Genomic DNA, 23,256 nt, shown 5'->3' with positions numbered 1-23,256 from the left:
CAAGTGCCTTAACTGAATCTAACAGAGGTAGGACTTTTTTCTTCCTGCTTAGCCTAACTTTGAAAGCATCTTTAGGTAATCAATGACAACTGTAGGCAAAAATTTACCTTTAGGGCCTTCTATGTGGACTCGGCTTCTCCCAAAACCAGCCACTGCTCATTCTGCACTTTTTTGGTGAAACGCTCTGTGGATTCTTTCCTTTTTAGGTGGTCATAGGTGACAAGGTTGTTCTGAACCCCGTGAATGCCGGCCAGCCCTTACATGCCAGCAGCCATCAGCTGGTGGATAACCCAGGCTGCAACGAGGTAAGAGAAATCCGGTTACGACTTGTGAGCAGCATGTGCTACGGGAGCCCTCAGCCTTCCTGGGACCAGAGCATGGGCGTGGTAACAGTGACTTGAGTCCTGACTCAGGACAGCGTACCCATTTTGCAGGCGAGGTAACCAAGACCTGTCACATGAGGCTGTATAAGCCTGTTCAGTCGGTGGGAGGTGATAGTCACTTCAGGCCTCAGTTTGCTAAGCTTTATATCACTGGGAGACCATTTTTCTAATTTCTTAAACCAGAGGAGGCTCCCTTGTACCAATGCTTTTTGGCCAGAGGAGCACCTTTTTCTAATTGGTCCCCTAAAGAGAGAGCCTAATTCCCCTGCATTGGCAGCTATGAACACCCCTGCAAGACTGACATCTTGCTTTTGGCAATACATCTACTTAAAGTAATTGGCAATTACAGGACACAAGGACAGTAGCTTGATTGTGACATGAATATTTGCCTAATGGTGGAGGGCACAAGGTCTGGAGTCAGATACTGTGGATTCAGATCCCGAATCTGCCCTTCTCTACCTCTGTGACTGTAGATTCATTACCCAGTCTCCCTGGGCATCAGTTTTCCTACCTCTGAAATGGACATGATGGTTATTGCTATTTTTCAGGGTGGTGATGGTTGTTGTTTAGTCACCAAGTCACCGTCCGTTTTGTGACCCCATGGACTATAGCCCACTGGCTCCTCTGCCCATGGGATTTCCCAGGCAAGAGTACTGGAGTGAATTGCCATGCCCTCCTCCAGGAGATCTTCCTGGCCCATGGATCCACCCTGCATCTCCTGCACTGGAAAGCAGATTCTTTACCACTGAGCCACCAGGGAAGCCCTTTTAGGGTGTTGCTGAGGATTAAATATATTAGTGAATATTGGCCCAGTGCATAGAATGTCTTTAGTGTACAAACAGTGGCTGCAAAGAAGATGTCATTCCAGAAGGGTGAGAAACTTACTTCCCTTAGCCACAGCTGGAATATACATAGTGATTGGTAGAAATTATCCGTTTATTACCAGAGACTTCTAACAGGTCAATTGAATGTGCAAGTTCTGTGGTCTTAATGATGCCAGTCTTTAGGCTTGGAGGACCGAAGCACAATCTTGTTTCTTGGACAGAGGTGAGGCCCTTTGGGGCAGGAAGACGTTGTTGAGGAATATGTAAAAAAAATAACTCTTAAATTTGCTTACCAGGTCAATTCCGTCAATTGCAATACCAGCTGGAAAATAGTCCTTTTCATGAAATGGAGTGACAACAAGGATGACATATTAAAGGGGGTAAGTTGGATACACGACTGGCTGGGCAGCGCGTGGCTCGTCTTCAGTTCTGTCTTAAAATGCACTCTCCTTAACCCCTCTGTGTGTCGACTCTCAGGGTGACGTGGTGAGGCTGTTCCACGCCGAGCAGGAGAAGTTTCTCACCTGTGACGAGCACAGGAAGAAGCAGCACGTCTTCCTGAGAACCACTGGCCGGCAGTCTGCCACGTCCGCCACCAGCTCAAAAGCCCTGTGGGAGGTGGAGGTAAGGGTTGGCGCAGGGCAGGCAGGGAGAAAGGGCTTGTGGGTTTATAGGAATAAAGTCAGATCCAGGTACTTCAACTACCTTGTTCCAAGGACAAGGGATGACTTGGAATAACTAAGAGAAACACACACATCACGCCTTATCAGAAGGATGCAGGGTAAGCCAACTCCCAACTGAAAATTTCCGGTTTCCTTTCTCCGGGTCATCCGATCATCTCTTGCTTCTGTATTTTTCTTTCCCTTGCTCAGTTACCTATCAAAACAACAAGTGATCAAGTGCCTAACCAGCATGATGGTAGATGAGTGCACATTGGTGACAGGATGAAAAGATGCCCAACTGATAACTGGATGGTGAAGGTGATGGGAGGCACATTCCTTGTCCTCTGGAGGTGATGAAGGAGTTTGAGGTTGGGCAAGGGTTTAAGAAAGACTTCCTGAAGGCGCTAGCATCTGAGCTGCTACTAACAGGATGACCCATATTTCAGAAAGAAGAGATGAACGGAGTAGGTCACTTCTTATCAGATACTGATGTGGACTTGGAAATAGCAGGCAGCCTTGGGTTAGAACTCAGTAACCTCATTTGAGGAGGAGCAGAGGATCATCCTGCGAAACAAAACAGAAACTGAAGGGCAATATATCCAGGCTGCAGGAACTTGGGACTCGATTCATAAATCAAGAAACTATTAAGAATATCAGAACCCTACAGAAGTCACTGTGACTGACTTTAGAAACTTAAAGTACTGCGTCTTCTTCACTTGCAAACTAGTTGAAATGAATGAAACATGCAACCTTTTGAGGAGAGTTTCTGCAGTATAGACTTTGAAAACTTTGGGTACTTAAACGGGTCTACTTCAGAACATCTATATTTTTTCTTCTGAGAGAAAACAGCTCTTAATTTTTACTCCCCCCACAAACCTTTTCCTGCCAGTTTTCCCTCTGAATAGCCTAGGGAAACACTGAATTTATTCCTTTTTTATTGTTTTCTTGAAGATTTTAGAAACATAAGTGCCCCTTCAAAATAAAAGAAGGAAGACAACACCATGTATTTTATATTTCTCATCATGATTTACGATCTTCATTATACATCTTCAGCATATTCCCTGTCAGTTTTACACAGTGTTAATCTTTTCCTATGTGATATAAGAACTTTACAATAGTATACAGCTGAATCTTGAACAATGTGGGAGTTACGGACACTTGCCCTCTGCATGGTTGAAAATCTATGTATAACTGATAGTTGGCCCTCTGTGTTCATGGTTCCTCTGCATCTTGAATTCATCCAACCATGTAGAACTGCAATATTCAATATTGAAAAATCCATGTGTAAGCGTACCCATGCAATTCAAACCAGTATTGTTAAAGGGTCAACCCTGCTTCTCTTTCTCCCTTCCTGTCCTTTTGGTATTATTCTCTTGTGTTTGCTATAAACTCAGCAGTGCATTTTTACTTACTTTGCCTTGTTTAAGGAGTCATTTGTATGCTAAAAACATGGGAAAATGAGAGATTAGGAGTCTTTTCTCTACATAGTTGGACTTCCCTTGTGGCGCAGCTGGTAATGAATCCGCCTGCAATGAGGGAGACCTGGGTTCAATCCCTGGGTTGGGAAGATGCCCTGGAGAAGGGAAAGGCTACCCACTCTGGTATTCTGGCCTAGAGAATTTCATGGACTGTATAGTCCCTGGGGTCGCAAAGAGTCAGACATGACTGAGCGACTTTCATTCACATAGTTATCATCTCCAGCACTTCATTCCTTGGTGTAAATTGAGTTTTCACCTGGAATCATTTTCCTTCAGCCTAAAGAACTTCTTTATCATTTCTTGTAGGGCAGGTCAGCCACTGGCCAATTCTCTCAGCTCTCATTTGAAAACAAGAAAATAGCTTTATATTTGTCTGTGAAGATACCTTTATTTCACCTTAATTAAAAAAAAATATTTTTCCTTTTTTGAAATAAAAGCTGTATGGAGATACAATTCGTACATCACACAATTCACAAATTTAAAGTGTATAGTTATCCATGGTTTTTAGTAGATCCAAAAGAAGCCCTGGACTCCTAGCAATCACACCTCATTTCTCTTCAGACTTGGCCCCTCCCCACCTCTGGTAACCAGTGCTCCACTTTCCATCTCTATAGATTTTCCCGTGTTGAACATTTCATATACATGGTATCCTACAATATGTGGTCCTTTGTATCTGACTTTTTCTATCTAGCATATAGTTTTCAGAGTTCATCCATATTGCCGTGCATATCCACATTTCATTTCCTTTTATGTCAAATAATATTCCATTGTATGGATACACCGTATTTACCATATTTTATTTTTCATTGGCATTTGGATTGTTTCTTCTTTGGGGTTGTTGTGAATACTGCTGCTATGAACATTCACGTACAAGCTTCTGTGAGGAGTTTCGGTTCTCTCTGGGGTGGAATTGGGGGTCATATGGTAACTTCGTTTAACCTTTTGAGGAAAGGCTGCACTATCTTGTTGACACTATTTTATGTTCCAAACTGCAGTGTATTAAAGATTCTGATTTCTTCATACAGCCTTCATTCCCAAAAGGTATTTTTGTTGACCATGAAATTTTATGTAAACAGTTTTTTCTTTTCATGCTTGAAGATGCTAATCCATTGTTGTCTTGCATGCATTATTTCCTGTTGTGAATTCACTGGTTTTCTTTTCTTCTTTGTTCCCTTTTTTGTCTTTTTTTTTTCCCCTGAAAGTGAAAGTTGCTCAGTCATGTCTGATTCTTTGTGACCCCATGGATTGTACAGTCCATGGAATTCTCCAGGCCAGAATACTGGAGTGGGTAGCCTTTCCCTTCTACAGGGGATCTTCCCAACCCAAGGAATGCTACAGTACACGTGACCTAATGAAGCTTTGCCACAAACCTCCAAAGGATCAAAGCAATCCAGAACTTTCTTTGTCTGAAAAACAAAAGTCAGTCCTCTTTAAAGGAAGGCAGTAGAATCTGGATACTCAACACAGTGACATCACAATGTGTTGCATTGCAGGTCTCCCGCATTGCAGGGGGATTCTTTACCAACTGAGCTATCAGGGAAGCACTAGCTTTTTGCCCCTTAGCTACTTGAAAAAAAAAAGCCCTAGTTTTTTTCCCCTAACTACTTAAAAAAATTTCTTTTTATTTCTGTTTTATATTTATCTTATTATTTTGTGTCTTGATGATTGTGTGAGTGTGTTTGTATTTATGCTACTTTGAAGTCTGAGTTTCTTCAGGTCTGTGCATATGTATCAAAATGGGAAATTTGAGGGTTACTATTTCTCAGGTATTTTTCCAGCCCCCACCAACCCCCATGGACAAACTGAATCCTTCGATACTGTCTGACAGGTCACATTTTTCTGATTCTTGCCTGTCCACTGCTTTATGACAATATGCCATACATTGTGATGTCACTGTTGAGTATCCAGATTCTATTGCCTTCCTTTAAAGAGTATTGACTTTTGTTTTGTCAGACAAAGAAAGTTCTGGATTGCTTTGATCCTTTGGAGGTTTGTTGCAAAGCTTCATTAGGTCACGTGTACTGTAGCATTTGTTTTGTGGACTGTGCTAGCCCAGCTCCTAAGATATGACCCTTTCATTGTCTATACTGAACGCCCCAGGTGTTCAACTAGTCACTCCTCTAGCTGCGTAGGTCAGAAACCTTCTAGCTGTATGTGATCTCCCAGATTGTTGAGCTTACAACTTCCCTCTCATTTTATATTAGGCCTTGGGCGGGGAGGGGAAGAGTCTTGCTGTATACACATGCAGCTTGATGTTCAACCAAAGACTGTAGGAGACCCCGTGCAGATTTCTGGAGTTTCTTTCTGGGGAGCTCTGTATTTTCCCCTCAGTCCTCTTGAATTCTGACGTATCTACTCAACTCACTGAGACTGGAGTGCTCTGTGTGAGTTCTCTTTCCTGATGCTTCCATCCGAAGAGGACCTCCCAGCCAGAAACTGGAGCGGTCATGAAGGTCTCCTTCTTTCCTTTTCCTCTGAGAGCACAGTTGTGAACTCGGTGTCATCCAGCATCAGAACCCAGTTGTTTTGTCTATTTCATGCAGTTTTCTCATTGTCTGTGGCGAGTCCCTGTCCTGTGTGTAGTGTCCAATTATGGCACCAACTACCATTGCCAGTATCCATCCTGAGCAGATGCTAGTTACATTTATTGTTATAGTAAGTTGTTCCAGGCACTGTGAGTGTCTGGCTTCAGACCACAGGCTTGGGAACGTGTCACAGGGCACGAGGGCATAGATAGGTTGCCGTTACCGGTTTTCATGAGACTCATTTTTGTTTGTTTTACCTTTTGTGGATGAAGTCCAGAATCTTAGCTTCTTCCTTATGATTAAGGCAGATAATCTGAAAACCAATTGAACTTTGTTTTACAACCATTTCATGTTAATTAGGAGACTCTACTTCTCCTTTAGAGAAACATTACTTAAAATTACATGAGATACTTGGAGCAGTTTTATTGGAAGATAATAATTGTTTGTCAGCTAGTAAACATCACTCCTGAACTATGACTTCTATGTGATATCTCAGATTCAGTGTCATCCTTATATGGGTTGACATTTCTTCTGCTCCTGGTAATCATTTCTCTACTTGCAGGTGGTCCAACATGACCCGTGTCGAGGAGGAGCAGGGTACTGGAACAGCCTCTTCCGTTTCAAGCATCTTGCTACAGGGCATTATTTAGCAGCAGAGGTAAGTGGCAGCCCTGTGGTTTCTCTCTTTCCATGGTAATGCACTTCTCTTTCCTCACTTACCTGTAGCTGTTGGGCAGTTAGAGGCTTAGGGTGCTGCTCTGTTACCTAGCTTTTCCTTCTGTTTCTCTGTTTCCTTCCACCTCGTTTCCCTACTTATGGGCAAGAAGCAAAAATAATGAACATATTTTAACATTTGACAGGGATTCTGATCAAGATGTGGGGAGGAAGTCAGTTAGAAAACAATGCTGTCATGAGAATGTCATGTCCAGCATGGTGACTATAGTTAATAATACTGTACTGTATATATTTGGCTCTTGAATGATGTGGATTTGAACTGCACAGGTCCAGTTACCTGTGGTTATGGCAGCCCATTCCAGTACTCTTGCCTGGAAAATTCCATGGACAGAGGAGCCTGGTGGGCTATGGTCCGTGGAGTCACAAAGAGTCGGACACGACTGAGCGGCTGAGCACATTCTGCATAGTAAGTGCTGCATAACTAAACAGTCTGTGGCTGGTAGAATTTGAGAATGCAGAAGAACTGCAGATGTGGAGGAATCGCAAATTTGGAGAAAGTGAAAATGTTAGTCATTCAGTTGAATCCAATTCTTTGCAACACCATGGTGTGTTGATGGAAATCTCTAGGCAAGAATACTGGAGTGGGTTGCCATTCTCATCTCCAGGGGATCTGCCTGACCCAGGGATTGAAGCCAGGGCTTCTGCATTGTGGGCAGATTCTTTATTGCCTGAGCTACCAAATTTGGAGGGCCAACTATAAATTATATACCCAGTAACTTCAGCCTTATTCAAGGGTGAGATGTATTTGAAGGTGGCTAAAAGATCTTAAAAAAAAAAAAAAATTCACACTAATCCGGGCTTTAGGATTATCTTTCCATTTTGCTCTTGCCTACTACTCTCCCCACATCTTATTGTTTACCAACCCCAATCCTAAGGTAAATGACCAAGCCTCGGCCGTAGTGAAACATGGTATGTAAAGCTAGAAGCATTAAAACACGTATAGAATTAGGTGATTTTATAGAGCTTGCTTACTGACAGGATCAGTGGATTCGACAAGATCCTTGAGCTGTAAAACATCAAGGAAGTATGTTTTAAATGCCCATGAAGGGTATTTGAGGAAAGGCAAGACTCAGCGCTGAAGCATGGGAGGAAATTTCCTTTTAACTTTTGTATTAAGGAGCCATCTTACTGCGTGACAGCTGTTGCACTTTACTCTGATCTGCTGGAAGATGTACGATGCATATTCATAGCAGATTCTAGCCGTACATCAAAAGACACCCGCTGTTGGCTGGTACCACTGGTGAGACTGCTCAGAGATTTGCAAGGTGATGTGTGGGTATCAGACTGTGGCAGCTGACCTCAATCTAAATGTACCAACCGCTCTGGGATGCCTGACACTTGTGTGAACTGATGATTTTTGAAATACTGAAGAGCCGAAGATCAAGACTAAGTTGAAATTTATAATGGAGCCACAGAAATGGACCCAGCTAACCAGCTCTGAGAAATGTTGATGACATGGTTTGCCAGAGGTCAATGGTTGTTGCATTATCTGTTATGTTCTGGGGTGAATGTAACTTTTGCTGAAAGCCAGACCATTTTTTTTTATTTCTGACTCAAAATAAGCAGGGTTATCAATGACTGGATACTGATCTTTTATTTATTTCAGGCTTTTAACTGTTGCTTTGCTAGTGGATTCTTTGTGTTCCTCTGTCTACACTTGAGAGCCATCTGTCGGTTACTGGTAGATTGTTCCATGTGTGTTGTACTCATGTGACGTGTGTTGTTGTTGTGGCATGCTGGTTTCGTGAACAGAGGGAAGGGACAAGTTCTTAGCTGTCCAAAGATGTTCACAGGCCTTGATGTCTCCTGCAAGCAGGGCCGAGTCCTTGAGAAAGCAATGGATGTTTTAATTTCCTAATGATTCTTTTTCATCAGGTAGACCCTGACTTTGAGGAAGAATGCCTGGAGTTTCAGCCCTCAGTAAGTATGGGCAAGAGCCTTCTTGTCTTCGTCTGGTAGGGTGAGGCCGTATGATCTGGAACCCCATGTAAGAAACTGCCCCTGTGGTCACTAAGTGTTGGGGAAGGGGAGACCTACACTGCCCTAAAAGAGGGTCTTGTTCTGTGCTTCCCTTGAGGGCAGTCATGTCCCCTTGTGTCCTGATTGGTCCAAGAGACTATTGGTCATCATACTCTTTCTGTGTGCTTAGTCAGGGGGTTTCCATCTCTTAAGTTGCAGAAGTTCAAGGTATCTCTTGGAATACTGCTAGGTTGGACACAGTGATGGTCTCTGTAGAGCCAGCGTTTTGTATATGAATGTTCTGTTGCTGTTGACCTGGAGCTATGACTCACCAAGATTTCTTCAAGGAATGAGCATGTAGGGTGGACGCTGTTGTTTAGACCGTGGAGGTAACACGTGAGGCTTTACCTCTGGTTAGGCACTCAGTGGTCTTAACTATCTGTCCTCTGTGCAAAGTCAGAAATAGATCTTGTTATGTGATTTAGAATTTTAATGCTGGATCTTTAAGCTGGATCTTTCTTTGGAGGCCTTATTGCCAATTAATCCTGATACGGAGGGACTTGGGGGTTTTGGTGTTGACAGTGTGAAGAACGCTGTGGTTGTGTTACAGGGAAAAGATGGGTGTTAGTCATGGAGTTCTCTTGTGGAGTGCTTCATTCTGGTCTAAGATGAACAAAACAGAACCAAAACCAAATAGTTGCTGCTCTGTTCGACATTGTGTGTCCATGTGATCATCTTGATGATGAATATGGTAGGTGGTATTAAGGGTATTATCTTTTAGTACAATTTTGAAAAAACTGGATGTCAACATAGTACGTTAATGAAGGGAGTTGAGGTGGAGATAACACACAGTGTATCTGTCTTCGAAAGCATTGTGAATTCTGCAGGAAGCCATGAACTTTCTAGGTAGATTTGAGCAGAGGTTAGCTTTTAAGAAATGCAGAGGAGTTCTCAGTGAGAATTCCTGCCCTTAGTTCCTGGACTTGCTGGCAGAGTTCATCTTCTCTTTCCACTCCTTGTGGGAGCACCGGAGGGCCTTGTTCTTTCCGTTCATGGCCTTCACCCTCACTGCTGAAGCCCATTTGGAAAGCTGACCTTCCACAACTGCCGTGAGCTGAAATAAAACACTGACCCAGTTGCGCTCTCCACCCCCGCGCAGGGCAGTCTCTGCACATCATCCCTGCATTGTCCTCACCGATCATTGTTCCAACACTGGGACTAAATTATCTTCAGTTTTCAGAAGATAATTCATCCTGGCACCTTCTTATTTTGAGAGTCAAGATGGTCTTTGGGTCACTTGCTTCCCTGGGTCTTGGTGCCACTATCTGAGGCTGCACAGAGTAAGACTCCCCTTGGAAGTGACTTTGAGGGGGACCTGTGGCTTCTTTAAATGTGAGCGGATGTCCAAGTGAACCTTGAGCGCTGTGGGGAACGGGACTGCTCTCCTAGCCTTTCCAGCAGGTGCACCTGCTCGCCCAGCCTTTCCAGCAGGTGCACCTGCTCTCCCAGCCTTTCATGTGTGAGGGAAAGACAGGCATGTGTGTAGCGTAGGAGGAAGAGCAGAGTGATCGAAAGTAGGGCGAAGAGAGAGATAGTCTTGGGTTTATTCATTTTTATTTTATTTGTTTGGCTCTACCGGGTCTTTGTTGCTGCGCGTGGGTTTTCTCTGATGTGGTGTGCAGATTTCTCATTGGAGTGCCTCCTGTTGTGCAGCACGGGCTCTAAGGTATGCAGACTTCAGTAGTTTCAGTTCCCCGGGCTCTAGAGCACAGGCTCAGCAGTTGTGGTGCACAGGTTTAGTTACTCCGCGGCATGTGGGATCTTCCCACACCTGGGATGGAGCCCATGTCCCCTGCATTGGCAGGTGGATTCTTAACCATTGGACCATCAGGAAAGTCCCAGACTTGGGTTTAAATAGCAGTGTGCATGCTCAGTCATGTCCAACTCTTTGCAACCTCTTGGGCTGTAGCCCTCCAGGCGCCTCGAGTTTTCCAGACAGGAATACTGGAGTGGGTTGCCATTTCCCACTCCAAGAGGCACTGCTTGTGCGCTGTATGGTTCTGGACAAGTTCTGTTCCCTCTTTGAGACCGACTTCCCTTTCCTGTATGTGTGGACAATACGCTTGTTGTAAGGATGGAGTGAGATGCTGTGCAGATGAAGTGCCTGGCCCCTAGTAAACACTTGGCATATTTGTGAGTTGCAGAGGATAATAACTGTTTTCAGTGCCTTTTCCCCCACTGGTTTGTCCGGGCTGCCCAGCAGCTTCACAAAGGAGTTAGAGCAGGTCCTTCTGTCTTCACTTGATGCGTGAGGAAGCAGGAAGTGGTCCTCACTGGCCACATGCCTTGGGTCTTTGGGAGTGCAGTCAGCTGTCTCCTCTTTCTTGTTTCTCTGTGCCACGGCAGCGTGATCAGGCAGCGGGCCTGGCTGCAGATCTGGACTGCATTGCTCCAGCTGCTCAGGTTATTGCATGAGTCGGGGTCCTCACGTGGAAGCGGGGTGCTGGGAAGCTCAGGTGCACCTACGAGCTCCTACCTCTGGAGGCTAAGGTGTCCACATTGGGAGGGTCCTTCACCCTTCACCCTCTTCTTGGCTGGGACCCTTGGCAGTTGGGAAGAAGAGGCTTCTCATTCTGCTTATTGATCATGTATTTCCTGAGACTGGCACCCCAAACCTCTGGTCTTACCTGGGACTGCACTCAGCTTTGTCATTCTCTTCTTTCTGAATCCAGTGGCCTTTGAGCCATGGGCTTGATGCTGCAGGGACAGAAAGAACTCGAGTATAGCTGTGGGCTGACGGCCTGGTGCCCATGCACCTCTGCTCCCACTAGGTGGCACACGCCGACTGCACACAGCAAGCACAGGACGCTTAGCTGAGTCACAGGCCACGGGCCGTGAACTCAGCACAGCTGTCCTTTTTCTCTGGATGTGTGACCGGTCTGGAGAGTAACTGCCAGCCTGTAGCTGAGCCCCATGTCTCACACCGGAACCAGGTCAGGGTTTTTTCTGAGAGTGGTGTGTGTAGCACTGGTTCGAAGAGGACAGATTCCATTCAAAGTGATTTCTCATGAGTGGAGCTCGGGGAGATGCTCTGATGTCCTCCAGCCGATGTTTGTGTGGGTGTAGATAGAAGAACCACTGGGGGTGGGTGTTGTTCAGATAGAGGTAGAGGGCGTGAGGGCTTCCCAGATGTCTCAGTGGTAAAGAATCCACCTGCCAGTGCTGGAGAGTCAAGTTCAACTCCTCAGTCTGGAAGAGCCCCTGGAGAAGGAAATGACAACCCACTCCGGTATTCTTGCCTGGAGAATTCCATGGCCAGAGGAGCCTGGTGGGATACAATCCATGGGGTCATGAAGAATCAGACATGACTGAGCGACTCAACAACAACAATAGGGTGTGAGAGGCGGGAGTGTGAGCAGGGAGAGACAGAGATGTGGGATATTAGAAGAGCTGTTTGCATTTCCTTCTCTTTCTCTCCTTTCTTCCTTAATTCATTCCTGTATCCCTCCTTCCCTCCTTTCTTTCCTTCCTTTTTTTTAACAGGCAAAGGTTGATGCCTCTGATGGACTTAAAAAGCAGACTTGCCCAGAATCCTAGAACTCGGGCCCCATGGAATGAAATTCTCTCACGCTCTCTCCTTTGCCTGTTAGATTTGCTTTTCTTTTCTCCACTCCGTTTGAAGAGGAAGCAGGGCTTCAGCCCAAGCAAAGCAAGACGGAGACAAGGGAAATGTGGTTTTCCTGGTAGATGCAGGTGGATACTGTCATCTTGTGAGGATGTTAAACTTCAAAAATAACCTGGTGCAGAGTCCCAGGGCAGAGCGCGACCTTGTGCAGCCTGTCAGAGCAGACACCAGGCTCGGCACACTGCTGCAGTCTTCTTTGGCAGATGGGCTTCAGAGACTGGTTGCATCTTTAGTTTAGTGGGAAGCTTTCATTGTTGTTCATCAGCCTTCATTGTCAGAGATTGTCTTCAGTCTCTGCCATATCCTGCACGTAGCAGGAGAGGCCCCTTTTCCCCCTGAATGGTCCTTGGCAATTGATTGATTAGGAACACTTTTTCAGGGCTAGGCTGACATCTCAAATATTCTTCTTGGCCACATGGGGATAACTGCTTACAAACACTTGGATTCAGGTTTATTTCATTGCATCTTTTTTCCCTGGGAAATAACTGTGTCATCTTCTTGTAGACAGTTTCACTGGAGGCTAACACCACCACCCATAAACCACACCCACAGGCTAAGTTTTCTCAAAGTGTTTCTCCTCTCTCCCACCCACTGCCCAAGGATGTACCACATAGAGCACTCTGCCCATGGACAGTTATATAGCATTGCAGCACCATGTTGCTTGAGCGTTTTTGTTGCAACACAGTGAGGCAGGGTGTGAACATTCTTGGCATGGGTGGCCAGCTCTCATCTTTGGTGACCGCTGTGAAGCTGTGGTACTTCTCCTGACGACTGCTGATGTTCACGATTGCTTCTTCCCCGTTCCTGTGGACAGAGCAGTGATTGTAGTGAGGCAAGGGTGTGGTGTGCAGAATCCTTGACCTGATGACTTTTCCTCCCCAGGTGGACCCTGATCAGGATGCCTCCCGAAGCAGGTTGCGAAATGCCCAAGAGAAGATGGTGTACTCCCTGGTCTCTGTGCCCGAGGGCAATGACATCTCCTCCATTTTTGAGCTGGACCCCACGACGCTCCGTGGAGGCGACAGCCTCGTCCCGAGGTAGGAGTCCAAAGAGGCTTACCACAAGTGAGTTTGTGTTGCCTGACTGGGTTTCTTGGAGTCCAGAATATCATCTTCTTTCTTGGAGCTTTCATGTAGGATTTGGTATAGGATTTGTTCTGGTTGCCCATTGAAACGATACCTAATTTTTATTTTTAAAACGGCTCATTGGTTGTAAGTTCTCAGTAGTTGCCTGAGATGTGCTGTGTTTAGGTGAACAAGCCAAACCCTTAAGCTCAGGTAGCTCAATATTTCTAGTTTTCTTTACTCTCTCGCTCCTTTTCCAAAACGTGAGAGATCTCCTGGTGAATTGAATAAACACTTGAAAAAAAATTCTGGAAAATGGGACATTTGAAATGCACTCAGTCCATAGTAAATTTTATTAGTGATATTGAGAGATCAGATCAGTCTTCTTCAGTTATTTTAATTAACTTTTACTCTTAGTTTTGTTGCGTAAAAATGCATTCTAGGGGGAAATAAGCAGACCATAAATGAAACAAAAAACTCACTCTTACCAAAATCAACAAAAGTATTAATAGTGACTAACACTTGAGTGGTGACTTCATGCCATTTATAATGCTAAATGCTCATGTTATATATATATAATTTCATCTTCATCAAAACTCCTGTGAGATAAGTAGTATTATTTGCCCCTTCTTAGAGGGTGAAGACAGAGGCTCAGAGAATTGAAACAACTTATCACAAGTAAGTGAGCCCCATCGCAGAAATCAGAATCTTAAACATTTAAGACAGACAAGTCTGTTCTGGCAATTCTACTCTTCAACACATTCTTAGGTAGTGGAGGTCTCACGGCCAGTGGTAGGGTGTACACAAGGCCTGTCTCTCTGAGGATTCCTGTATGTTTCATTATTCCTGTGTGTCATTACCATTTAACTGCTCAGCCAGAGTTGGGCTGTGAAAGTGTTAACTGCAGCTTGGGTGCTGTCAGAAGTGGAGGAGAGGCTTCTCTTGTACTGGGTCCTCTTCCTGTCCCTCTCAGAGTGATACACTGAAACAGTGTCCACACAGAAGAGAACCTCACAGGGAGGCCATTGATTACCATTCAGTACAATGATCACTGGTTCCTGCCCTCTGCTGGGTCGTGAATGCCTTGAGAATCTGGGGAAAACTGAAGATGTCCTCCTATTAGATCCCAAATATGTGCATAGCTTCACGTACTCCCAAGTTTGTCCCGATGTAGACTGCTTCTAAGGAAATGTAACAGATATACTGAGATACAATTCATGTATCATACAACTCACGTGCTTAAAGTGCTCAATTCATTGATTTTTATTAGATTAGCAGAATTGGGCAGCCATCATCAGAATAGATTTTAAGAAAAATTTCATCACTGCAAGAAGAAGCCCTGTACCTGTAGCCATCACTCTCATTTCCCCATCCTCCATTCCCCTGCCTTAGACTAAGCTACATTTTGTCTCTATTGATCTACCTGTTCTGGACATTTCATATAATGGAATCACATGTGGCATTTTGTGACTGACCTCTTTCGCTTAGTGTTTTATTTTATTTTTTTAAGATTCATCCATTTTGTAGCATGTATTCATTTCATTTTATTCTTGAGTAATATTCTGTTATATGGTTATGGCACATTTTATTGATTGGCTTATTAATTGTTGGCTGTTTGGTTTATTTGCCTTTTTCTGGCTGTTGTGTGAATACATTTTCTTTTCTCAAGAGTCTATAACCTAGGAGTGGAATTACTGGGTCATGTGGTAACTGCATGTCTAAACTTTTGAGGAACTTCCAGTTTTACCTTCAGGGTGTTGTATTTTCACCAGCCATGTCTGAAGGTTCCAGTTTCTCTGTTTCTCTCCAATACTTGTTTATCTGTCTTTTTTTTTTTTTTTTTTTTTTTGAATATTTGAGCCTTCCTAGTCAGTGTGCAGTGGTATCTCATTGTGGTTTTGGCTTGAGTCTCCCTAATGGCTAGTGATGTTGAGATAGTCTTTTCATTTATTCTTGTGTTTATTGACCATTTGTATTGATATGTCATTTTTGGAGACATATCTATGAAGATCCTTTGCCCATTATATTTTGCACTTAAAAATGGATTATGTCTCTTTTCATTATTGTGTTAGTGTTCTTTATTCCAAACACCTTACCAGATATGATTTGCAGGTATTTGCAGATTTCTTCACTTTCTTGATGGTGTCTTTTGAACCACAGAAGCTTTTAATTTTTAGTTGAAGTCTAGTTTGTACACTTTTTCCTTTGCTTGCTAATGATTTTGGTTTCTTAAACTGTTGCTTAATACAAGGTCACAATGATTGATGCTGATGTTTTCTTCTGAGAGTTTTATAGCTTGTGCTGTTTTTCATTTAGGTCTTTGATTGATTTTGAGGTCGCTAAAAAAATACGGTTTGGAGTAGGATAGATAACTTTTGTAAAGTGTCCTTTCTCACTGGCTACCTAGATAAAGATAGGGACTGTAGAATCCCATTGCGTTTCTGTTAAGTACCTTTCTGTATGTTGTATTCTCTATTCCAGAAGTTCTTGAGTGGATTTTTTTAGGCACCTGAAAGACAGGGAATGACTTTTATTTTATTTGCTATGTATTTTATTTTGTAAGGGATAGCAAAGAACAGAAACATGTGATATAAAATAGCTATCAAATATTTCATGACATTTCCTTGGTGAATCGGAATCAGGTGCCAGTTGGCCGCATTCCCCGATGGGTTGGAAATCCCCATGATCCCATGGGAAGGGGAAATTTGAACTTGGTCAACAAGTCAGCTTGCCAAACAGCTTTGGTTGGCTCTAGACCCCTGCTTCTCTGTCCCCTTGATTCATTACTGTTTCTCTGTTGGAAAACATTCTTTGTGGGCAGTTGTCCATAGACAGACTGATTGTAAACTCTTAAGCAAGGGAAGCCTTGTGTTCCCCCTGGAAAAAGTATCTGGCATGGTCTACCAGTGTGTTCATTAGTAGTTTTGATCTTGCACTTGGTCTTAGCTTTCCAAATTTTTATCTGTTCTTGCCCTTGGCCACCAACCTCAGAGCCAAAAGTGAACAGGGCCTCCTATTCGCTGATTCAAGGCAGTCATAAAAAACTGTTTGTAGGAGTACACACTCATTTCCCACCATCTTAAAGTAGTGCTAAATTTTATTTTATTTTTTGAAGATCAGAAAGTCTGTGGATAGATACATGAAAGTACCTGAAATAGTACCAGTAAAGAACTTTCTAGGATGGTCAAAAAGAATCCTTCCAACCAAAATAAAAGGGATAGTGGCAAATCCTGGATGTAATAAACAAGATAATAAAATTGCAGTATACGCAAATGAAATGCATTAAATAAACATCAGAAGAGCATCCAGCTTTGTGGCTTTTTTTGAAATTGTCCTGGCTTTTGAACTAATGATTAGGGATGAGACTTTAAATGGATAGAATGTCCTTGGTATTTTACATGAACTTCAATGTACAACTCTAGAATGTAATCAGTCATCCAATTAAACCCAAGCTTTGCTTAAACTTTGAGAATAAGAAAATGCATCTGAATTCCCCAGAAGAAAAAATGCAAATCTGTCAAGTTTCTTCTGCATGTTGTTTAATTTATATTCATGCTATTCAAAGTCAGTATCACTTGTAATGTTCAAGATAGTTAAAGCGAAGAAAGGCAGAGGGTCTACTAAAAAGATGTGACTGCTTCGACATGCCCTTCCCCTTGCCTCTTTCCCCGGAACTTGGGATGCTGTTGTTTAGAATTCTTTTTAATACAAATCACTTTCATGCTCCCCTGTCCGCCCTGGTCCCTCCAGTATTTTAAGTTCCAACTTAAGTTTCCTATTAAAAGAAACTATATATTCCATGACTCGCTAAAGCCTCCTTAATGTCTTCCTTTGAAACTCCTTCAGTGCTTACCTTGACTGTTTCCCATTTTAATGCTTTTTATTGTACATCTCCTGTTACTCACATTTGCTTCTTGTGCATCCATCTCATCTCACTAACGCTACTGTAGATTCCTTAAGTGCGGTGATTACTGCTTTAAAAGAGAAGAAAGTTTTAAAAACACTGTAAAATGGTTCATGCTCACTGTAAAAAGAAACAGCACACTACTCTATATAAAATAGGTAAGTAATGAGAACTTACTATATAACACAGGGAACTCTACTCAGTTCTCTGTCATGACCTTATGGAAAGGAAATCTAAATAAGAGGAGATACATGTTTGTGTGTGTGCGTGTGTGTGTGTGTGTGTATGGCTGATTCACTTTGCTGTACAGCAGAAACTAACAAAACATTGTAAAGTAACTATACACCAATAAAAATTAATTTACAAAATACTGTATAGGAAATAACTAAAAATATTTTAAAATATTTTTAAAAATATTTCAAAATCTCATGGAGAACCAACTGGGAAGTAAAAAAAACTCACATAAAATTTAACCATTCAGAGATAACTACAAGAAATATTTTGTTTCTCTGTAGTTTCAGACAGGTCTCTGGGCACACAGATAACCTGTATATTATTTATCACAAATGAATCATAACCTATTTTTAGCATTTTTTTCCCATTGAACAATATGTCCTGTTCATATTTCCAAGTAAATGAATATCAATTGTAACCATTTTAAAGAGTGTACTATTCTGTCTTATATACTATAATTAACTATTTCATTACTGAAACATTGGGTAGTTCATAGGTTTTTGGACTTCCCAGGTGGTGCTACTGGTAAAGAATCCACCTGCCAATGCAGGAGACGTGAAGATTTTACTGTTATAAATAATGCTTCTTTGAACATCTTTATGGTTCATTTAGTACCTGTGCTGTAATCTCTTAAAAGAAGAAATGTAAAAATGAGATTGCTAGGTGAAAAGATAGATGCATTTCACATTATACAAAGTGCCAGACTCTCTTCCAGAGTTTAAGGTGTTGACACTCTTACCATGAGTGTGTAGAACTCATCTTTTTAAGCACTGGGGGAGATCCAAACTCCAAGACCTTTGGAATATAATACAATAAAATGATATATTATGTTAATTTGTATTAATTGAGAAAGTTAAATATGTACTTGGATGTTTATTGGTCACTTAAGTTTCTTTATTAAATTACTGGCTTGTGTACATGTTCCATTTTCATTTCCAGTATTCATGATTGTTTTTCTTACTGTTTTTCAAAATCTCTTTATATATCTGGATGAATACTCTTTTATTCTATATACGAATCTTTTATTTTCCCAGGTCATTTTTCTTTCAATTTTTTTCATGATGGGTTTGAAAAATTTAAATTTTGCTGTATGGAAGATGTAAAATTTAAACTATGTAATAAGATACATCCGTCTTTACTTTTGAGGTTAGAAATCTTGTTTTGTTACGTGCTTCAAAAGACTTTTCTGCCGCACAAGATCACTAAATTTGTATTTATATTTTCTTTCACACATTTTATGACACCATTTTTTGCTTTATTGATGCGTATGAGTAGTTCCCTTACTGCTTTATGTCTCATGATAGGCACTAGTAGAATCTCAGTAAATATTTCCTGTTACTCTGTCTTGTGCGCGGTTTGTTCTGAGATAGTCATTCATGGGATGTAATTTTATACACAGCATACCTCATGTTGTAGATTTAGTTCCAGACCCCCGCAATAAAGTGAATATCACAGTAAAGTGAGTTGCACAAATTCTTGGGTTTTCCTGTGCAGTCATATATGACGTGTGCAACAGCATTATGTTTAAAAAGACAGTGTACATATCTTAATTGAAAAATACTTTATTGCCGAAATGGAACCGACAGACTTGCATGATGAACAAACTGTGAATTTGGAAGGAAAACACACACACACACGCGGTATCTATGAAGGGCAAGAAAACCAGGTGCAGTAGAGTGAAGCACGCCTGCATTTAGAAATAAGCACAGCACAGTCACGTGAGAGTCGTCGTGAATGATGTGCAATTGCAGACACATCCGAATGTATATTGGACCAGAACCTTTCGCTCTTAAGTTTATATTGTCCATTGTATATAGCAGAAAGCCATTTTGGTATCCTTTCTTTATTCTTACAGGATGTATTCTAGGCCAGTGGCTATAGAGAACCTCAGTAGTCCTGTCCCTGAAGTCTGTTTTTCTTCCCTTTAGAAACTCCTATGTCCGGCTCCGACACTTGTGTACTAATACCTGGGTTCACAGCACAAACATCCCCATTGACAAGGAAGAAGAAAAACCCGTGATGCTGAAAGTAAGTCCACAAGCTTGGCTGCCTCCCTTGGTCTCATGGTTCCTGATGAAAGGGCTCCTTTGAGGGCAGACGGGGGCGTATGGATCCCTGAAATAGTTGTTGCTTTGGCAAGAGTGTGGTTGTGGACAAACCTGTGTTTGATGAAAGAATTCTTTCCAAGGGACCTGGCTAAAGCAGGGCCAGGGCTTTGAAATAACTAGAACCTTTTATTTTATTTCATGGCTTCTGCCCTAAAGGTTGAGCAATTGTCTGGATTTCTTGTCTGTCTGGAGGCTAATTTTGGCTGAGGGAATGTTTGCTTGTGCCTTGAGGTGCATCACGTACCTAGTTGGTTTCCTCCAGTCTTTATTATTTATTTCTTCATGTATTTAAATAGGTACTTTTATTTCTCGAAAGTTCTTCCAACCTAATTTCTCTCCCCCTGAAGCCTACCCCTCCTTTCTGACCTTCTCTAGGATCATGGAGCATATATTCACAGACACAGGGTTTTTCTGTTTAAAAAATGAAATGATACTCTCACATAATACTTTTTGGTAATGGGGAAGATTATTGGAATTTTTTTTCTTTTATTTCCATGAACATTGTCATGTATACCGAAAACTTGAAAGAACAGTGCAGCATCTACCCTTAGAATACTCTCAAGATTGATAATTACCATTCTGTATATTTGCTTTTTCCCTATGAATATATGTTTTTAAATTACAAACTTCTCAGATGCTCTATGTAACAAATGAAGCTGTAAAATCATAGTACTACTCCATTTCCTGCCTTAATTTTCTTCAAATTACCAACCTCTAGAGGTAACAACTGTTGATGATTTGAGGTTCATCTTTCCAGGTGTTTTTCTGTGTCCAGTTTATTTTAACAGTAAGAGAGCTCCAAGTTTTTTCACTTGCCCAGAGTTCTATAAATCCAGCATTTGAGTAATATCTTCCCCTCTCAATCCAGTAGAAAGTGAAAGTGTTAGTCACTCAGTCATGTCCTACTCCTTGTAACTCCATGAGCAGTAGCCCGCCAGGCCCCTCTGTCCATGGGATTCTCCAGGGAAGAATACTGGAGTTGGGTTGCCATGCCCTTCTCTAGGAGATCTTCCCGACCCAGGAATTGAACACAAGTCTCCTGCATTGCAGGCAGTGGGACTCTCCCACAAAGCCCATCTTTCATTTCAGATTGGCACCTCTCCTGTGAAGGAGGACAAGGAAGCCTTTGCCATAGTGCCAGTCTCTCCTGCTGAGGTTCGGGATCTGGACTTTGCCAATGACGCCAGCAAGGTGCTGGGCTCCATAGCGGGCAAGCTGGAGAAGGGCACCATCACCCAGAATGAAAGAAGGTGAGGGCTCCCTGCAAGAACCGCATATGCTCGTTTTCACCCACTGTGGGTTTTAAAATCCCTGGCAGAGAGAGAAGTGCTCTGAAGAGCTCTGTGGAAGAGCGCCAGGCCTTAGCACTTAACTGGTGGCTTCAACTTGTAGTTTTCAATAGTTGCTCTCACTATTCTGAAGATCTCTAAACAGTAAAGATCTCCTTCCTTCTCTGTTTTCCTACCTCCGGCTTGGTCTTTGGAACTACCTTACTAAATATCAGTGGTGGAGGCTGTGTGTGTTGGCTGCTCAGTCATATCCAGCTCTTTGCAACCCCATGGACTGTAGGCCGCCAGGCTTCTCTGTCCATGGGATTCTCCAGACAAGAGTACTGGAGTGGGTTGCCATTTGCTTCTGCAGGGGTTCTTTTCTACCCAGAGATTGAACCGGGGTCTCCTGCATTATCCGAGATAAATGTAATATCCGATTAAAATGTAATGTCTACTATTTTGTGAAAGTGATAATCTTTTTTTTTTGGACAGTGAAATATTGTCTCTGTTTCACTCTTACTGGTAATTGACCTTAGTTGACAATTTCAAGGAAACTGGGAAGAATGGGTTTGCTTCTGTGTGACTGGATGCTTAAGCCTGAAAGCTTCCATGGTGGTTTTGATTCTGTTAAACATCAAACACTTCCCGTGTCTAATTGCTGTTTTCCTCCTAAGATCTGTAACCAAGCTGCTGGAAGACTTGGTTTACTTCGTCACTGGCGGAACCAATTCCGGTCAAGATGTTCTTGAAGTGGTCTTCTCCAAGCCCAACAGAGAACGGCAGAAGCTCATGAGAGAACAGAATATTCTCAAGCAGGTCGGTGAGAGGTGACATACTGGGTTCTCTAGCAAGAATCCATATTATCACTGGTCTTATAGAGGAATGTAGATGATTTCTACTGGGGAGGCTTGATCTGTTGACTTTCAAAAAAAAAAAAAAAACAGACAATTTTTTAGAGCAGTTTTAAGTTCACAGCAAAAGCGAGTAGAAAGTACAAAGAATTCCCATACCTCCTACACACATACAGCGTCCCCCATTAGTAGCATCCCCACCAGAGGGGTACATTTGTTAGAACTGATAAAACTGCATTGACATACCACAATTGTCAGAAGTGTATAGTTTCCATTAAGGTTCACTCTTGATGTTGTACATGCTGTGAGTTTGAACCAATGTATTACAATATGATCCATCGTTATCGTATCATCTAGTTTCATCACCCTAAAAATCCTCTCTACTTTGTCCATTTGTCCCTCCCTTTCCCCCAACACCTGGCAACTAACCATTGATCTTTTTATTATCTCCACGGTTTTGCCTTTTCCAGAACGTCGTAGTTTAACAGTTAGAATCATATCCTAGGTACCTTTTTCAGATTGACTTTTTTTCACTTACTAAATTTCCTTCATCTTTTCACAGTTTGATCATTCACTTGATTGTTAACACACATATGGAATATCAGCTGTGTGAAAATTTACCGTTTGGGAACTCCAACCAGAATTGCAGTTGACAGCTTTATTTTCCTCACAGATAATATGAAGGGCAGTGCATCCTTAAGCTTATTTAATATATCTGGGAGATTTGGAGTGTATGATAAACTCAGAAGGCCTTTAGAGGCTCTTATAAGGACCATAGTGATTTATAGTAAATCACCAAAAAATCTTTCCATAAAGAATGAGTAGAAAACGAAGTTAGCTCACAGAAAATACATATATGGTGTAATTTGGTACAAATTTAAATAAACTAGAGTATAAGGGAATTAGAGGGAGGAAAGTAACAAGTCCGAGGTAGATGAAGCATGCAGAGATGTATACCACATAGTTCTCTGAAACTGCTGGAGATGGGACCACAAGCTTGGCTTGGAAATTGCTGGCCGCTAGAGCCGAAAGAAAAACATGTTAGTTATAAGTCCTAGAGTTATCCATAGGAACTTGGGTTTGAGATTTCTTTCTCCTTTTAAACTATGGTTGGACCAAATTCATTAATACTGCATCCTGTTTCAACAAGAGTTTCAGGTCTTGAATTCTGCCCTGCTGTTTGATGTGATGACTCCCAAGTTAGACCTCTGGCGCTCATGCTGTTTTACGCAATAGTGATTCCTATAGGGTCTGAAACTGATTTCAGTGGAGGAGCCTTTATTCAGCACTTGTGGTGAGCACTGTGCTCATGAACTGACTGTATACTTTTATCTACTTTCATCATTATAACACCCTTGTGAGCTAGGTATTATTCTCTCCATATTACTGCTGGGAAAACTGAAGGTTACCTTGACCGTGATGTATGCCTGTAGAAAAGTAATAAAGAAGTATAATTTTGACCTAGAATCGACTGATTCCAGAGTCTGTGCTCCCAGGCGCTGCTGGGAACACCACATTTTCAAGTATTTGAGGACCAGTTATGTTCAGGAAGACTGAGTTCACCGAGGAGCCT

At 42.3% G+C, this 23,256-nt stretch overlaps 1 protein-coding gene across 6 annotated transcripts in view; it reads left to right on the top strand.

The window, feature by feature from the left end:
* ITPR1 (inositol 1,4,5-trisphosphate receptor type 1) overlaps positions 1-23,256 on the top strand; it is a 350,791-nt gene that overhangs the window by 142,896 nt on the left and 184,639 nt on the right. For 3 of the 6 annotated variants that reach the window (XM_013973555.2, XM_013973554.2, XM_013973553.2), the window contains exons 8-16: positions 207-305; positions 1,504-1,587; positions 1,685-1,831; positions 6,435-6,530; positions 8,483-8,527; positions 13,134-13,288; positions 19,382-19,481; positions 20,651-20,811; positions 21,507-21,648. In XM_013973555.2, the coding sequence (XP_013829009.1) occupies positions 207-305; positions 1,504-1,587; positions 1,685-1,831; positions 6,435-6,530; positions 8,483-8,527; positions 13,134-13,288; positions 19,382-19,481; positions 20,651-20,811; positions 21,507-21,648 (1,029 nt within the window). The remainder of the gene's footprint in view (positions 1-206; positions 306-1,503; positions 1,588-1,684; positions 1,832-6,434; positions 6,531-8,482; positions 8,528-13,133; positions 13,289-19,381; positions 19,482-20,650; positions 20,812-21,506; positions 21,649-23,256) is intronic. The other 3 variants (XM_013973556.2, XM_018066872.1, XM_013973557.2) reach the window with 1 other exon arrangement.

This window comes from Capra hircus, chromosome 22 (assembly GCF_001704415.2).
Source record: "Capra hircus breed San Clemente chromosome 22, ASM170441v1, whole genome shotgun sequence".
In the NCBI taxonomy this organism is placed as follows: Eukaryota; Metazoa; Chordata; class Mammalia; order Artiodactyla; family Bovidae; genus Capra; species Capra hircus.
This window is presented reverse-complemented; position numbering and strand designations above follow the sequence as displayed.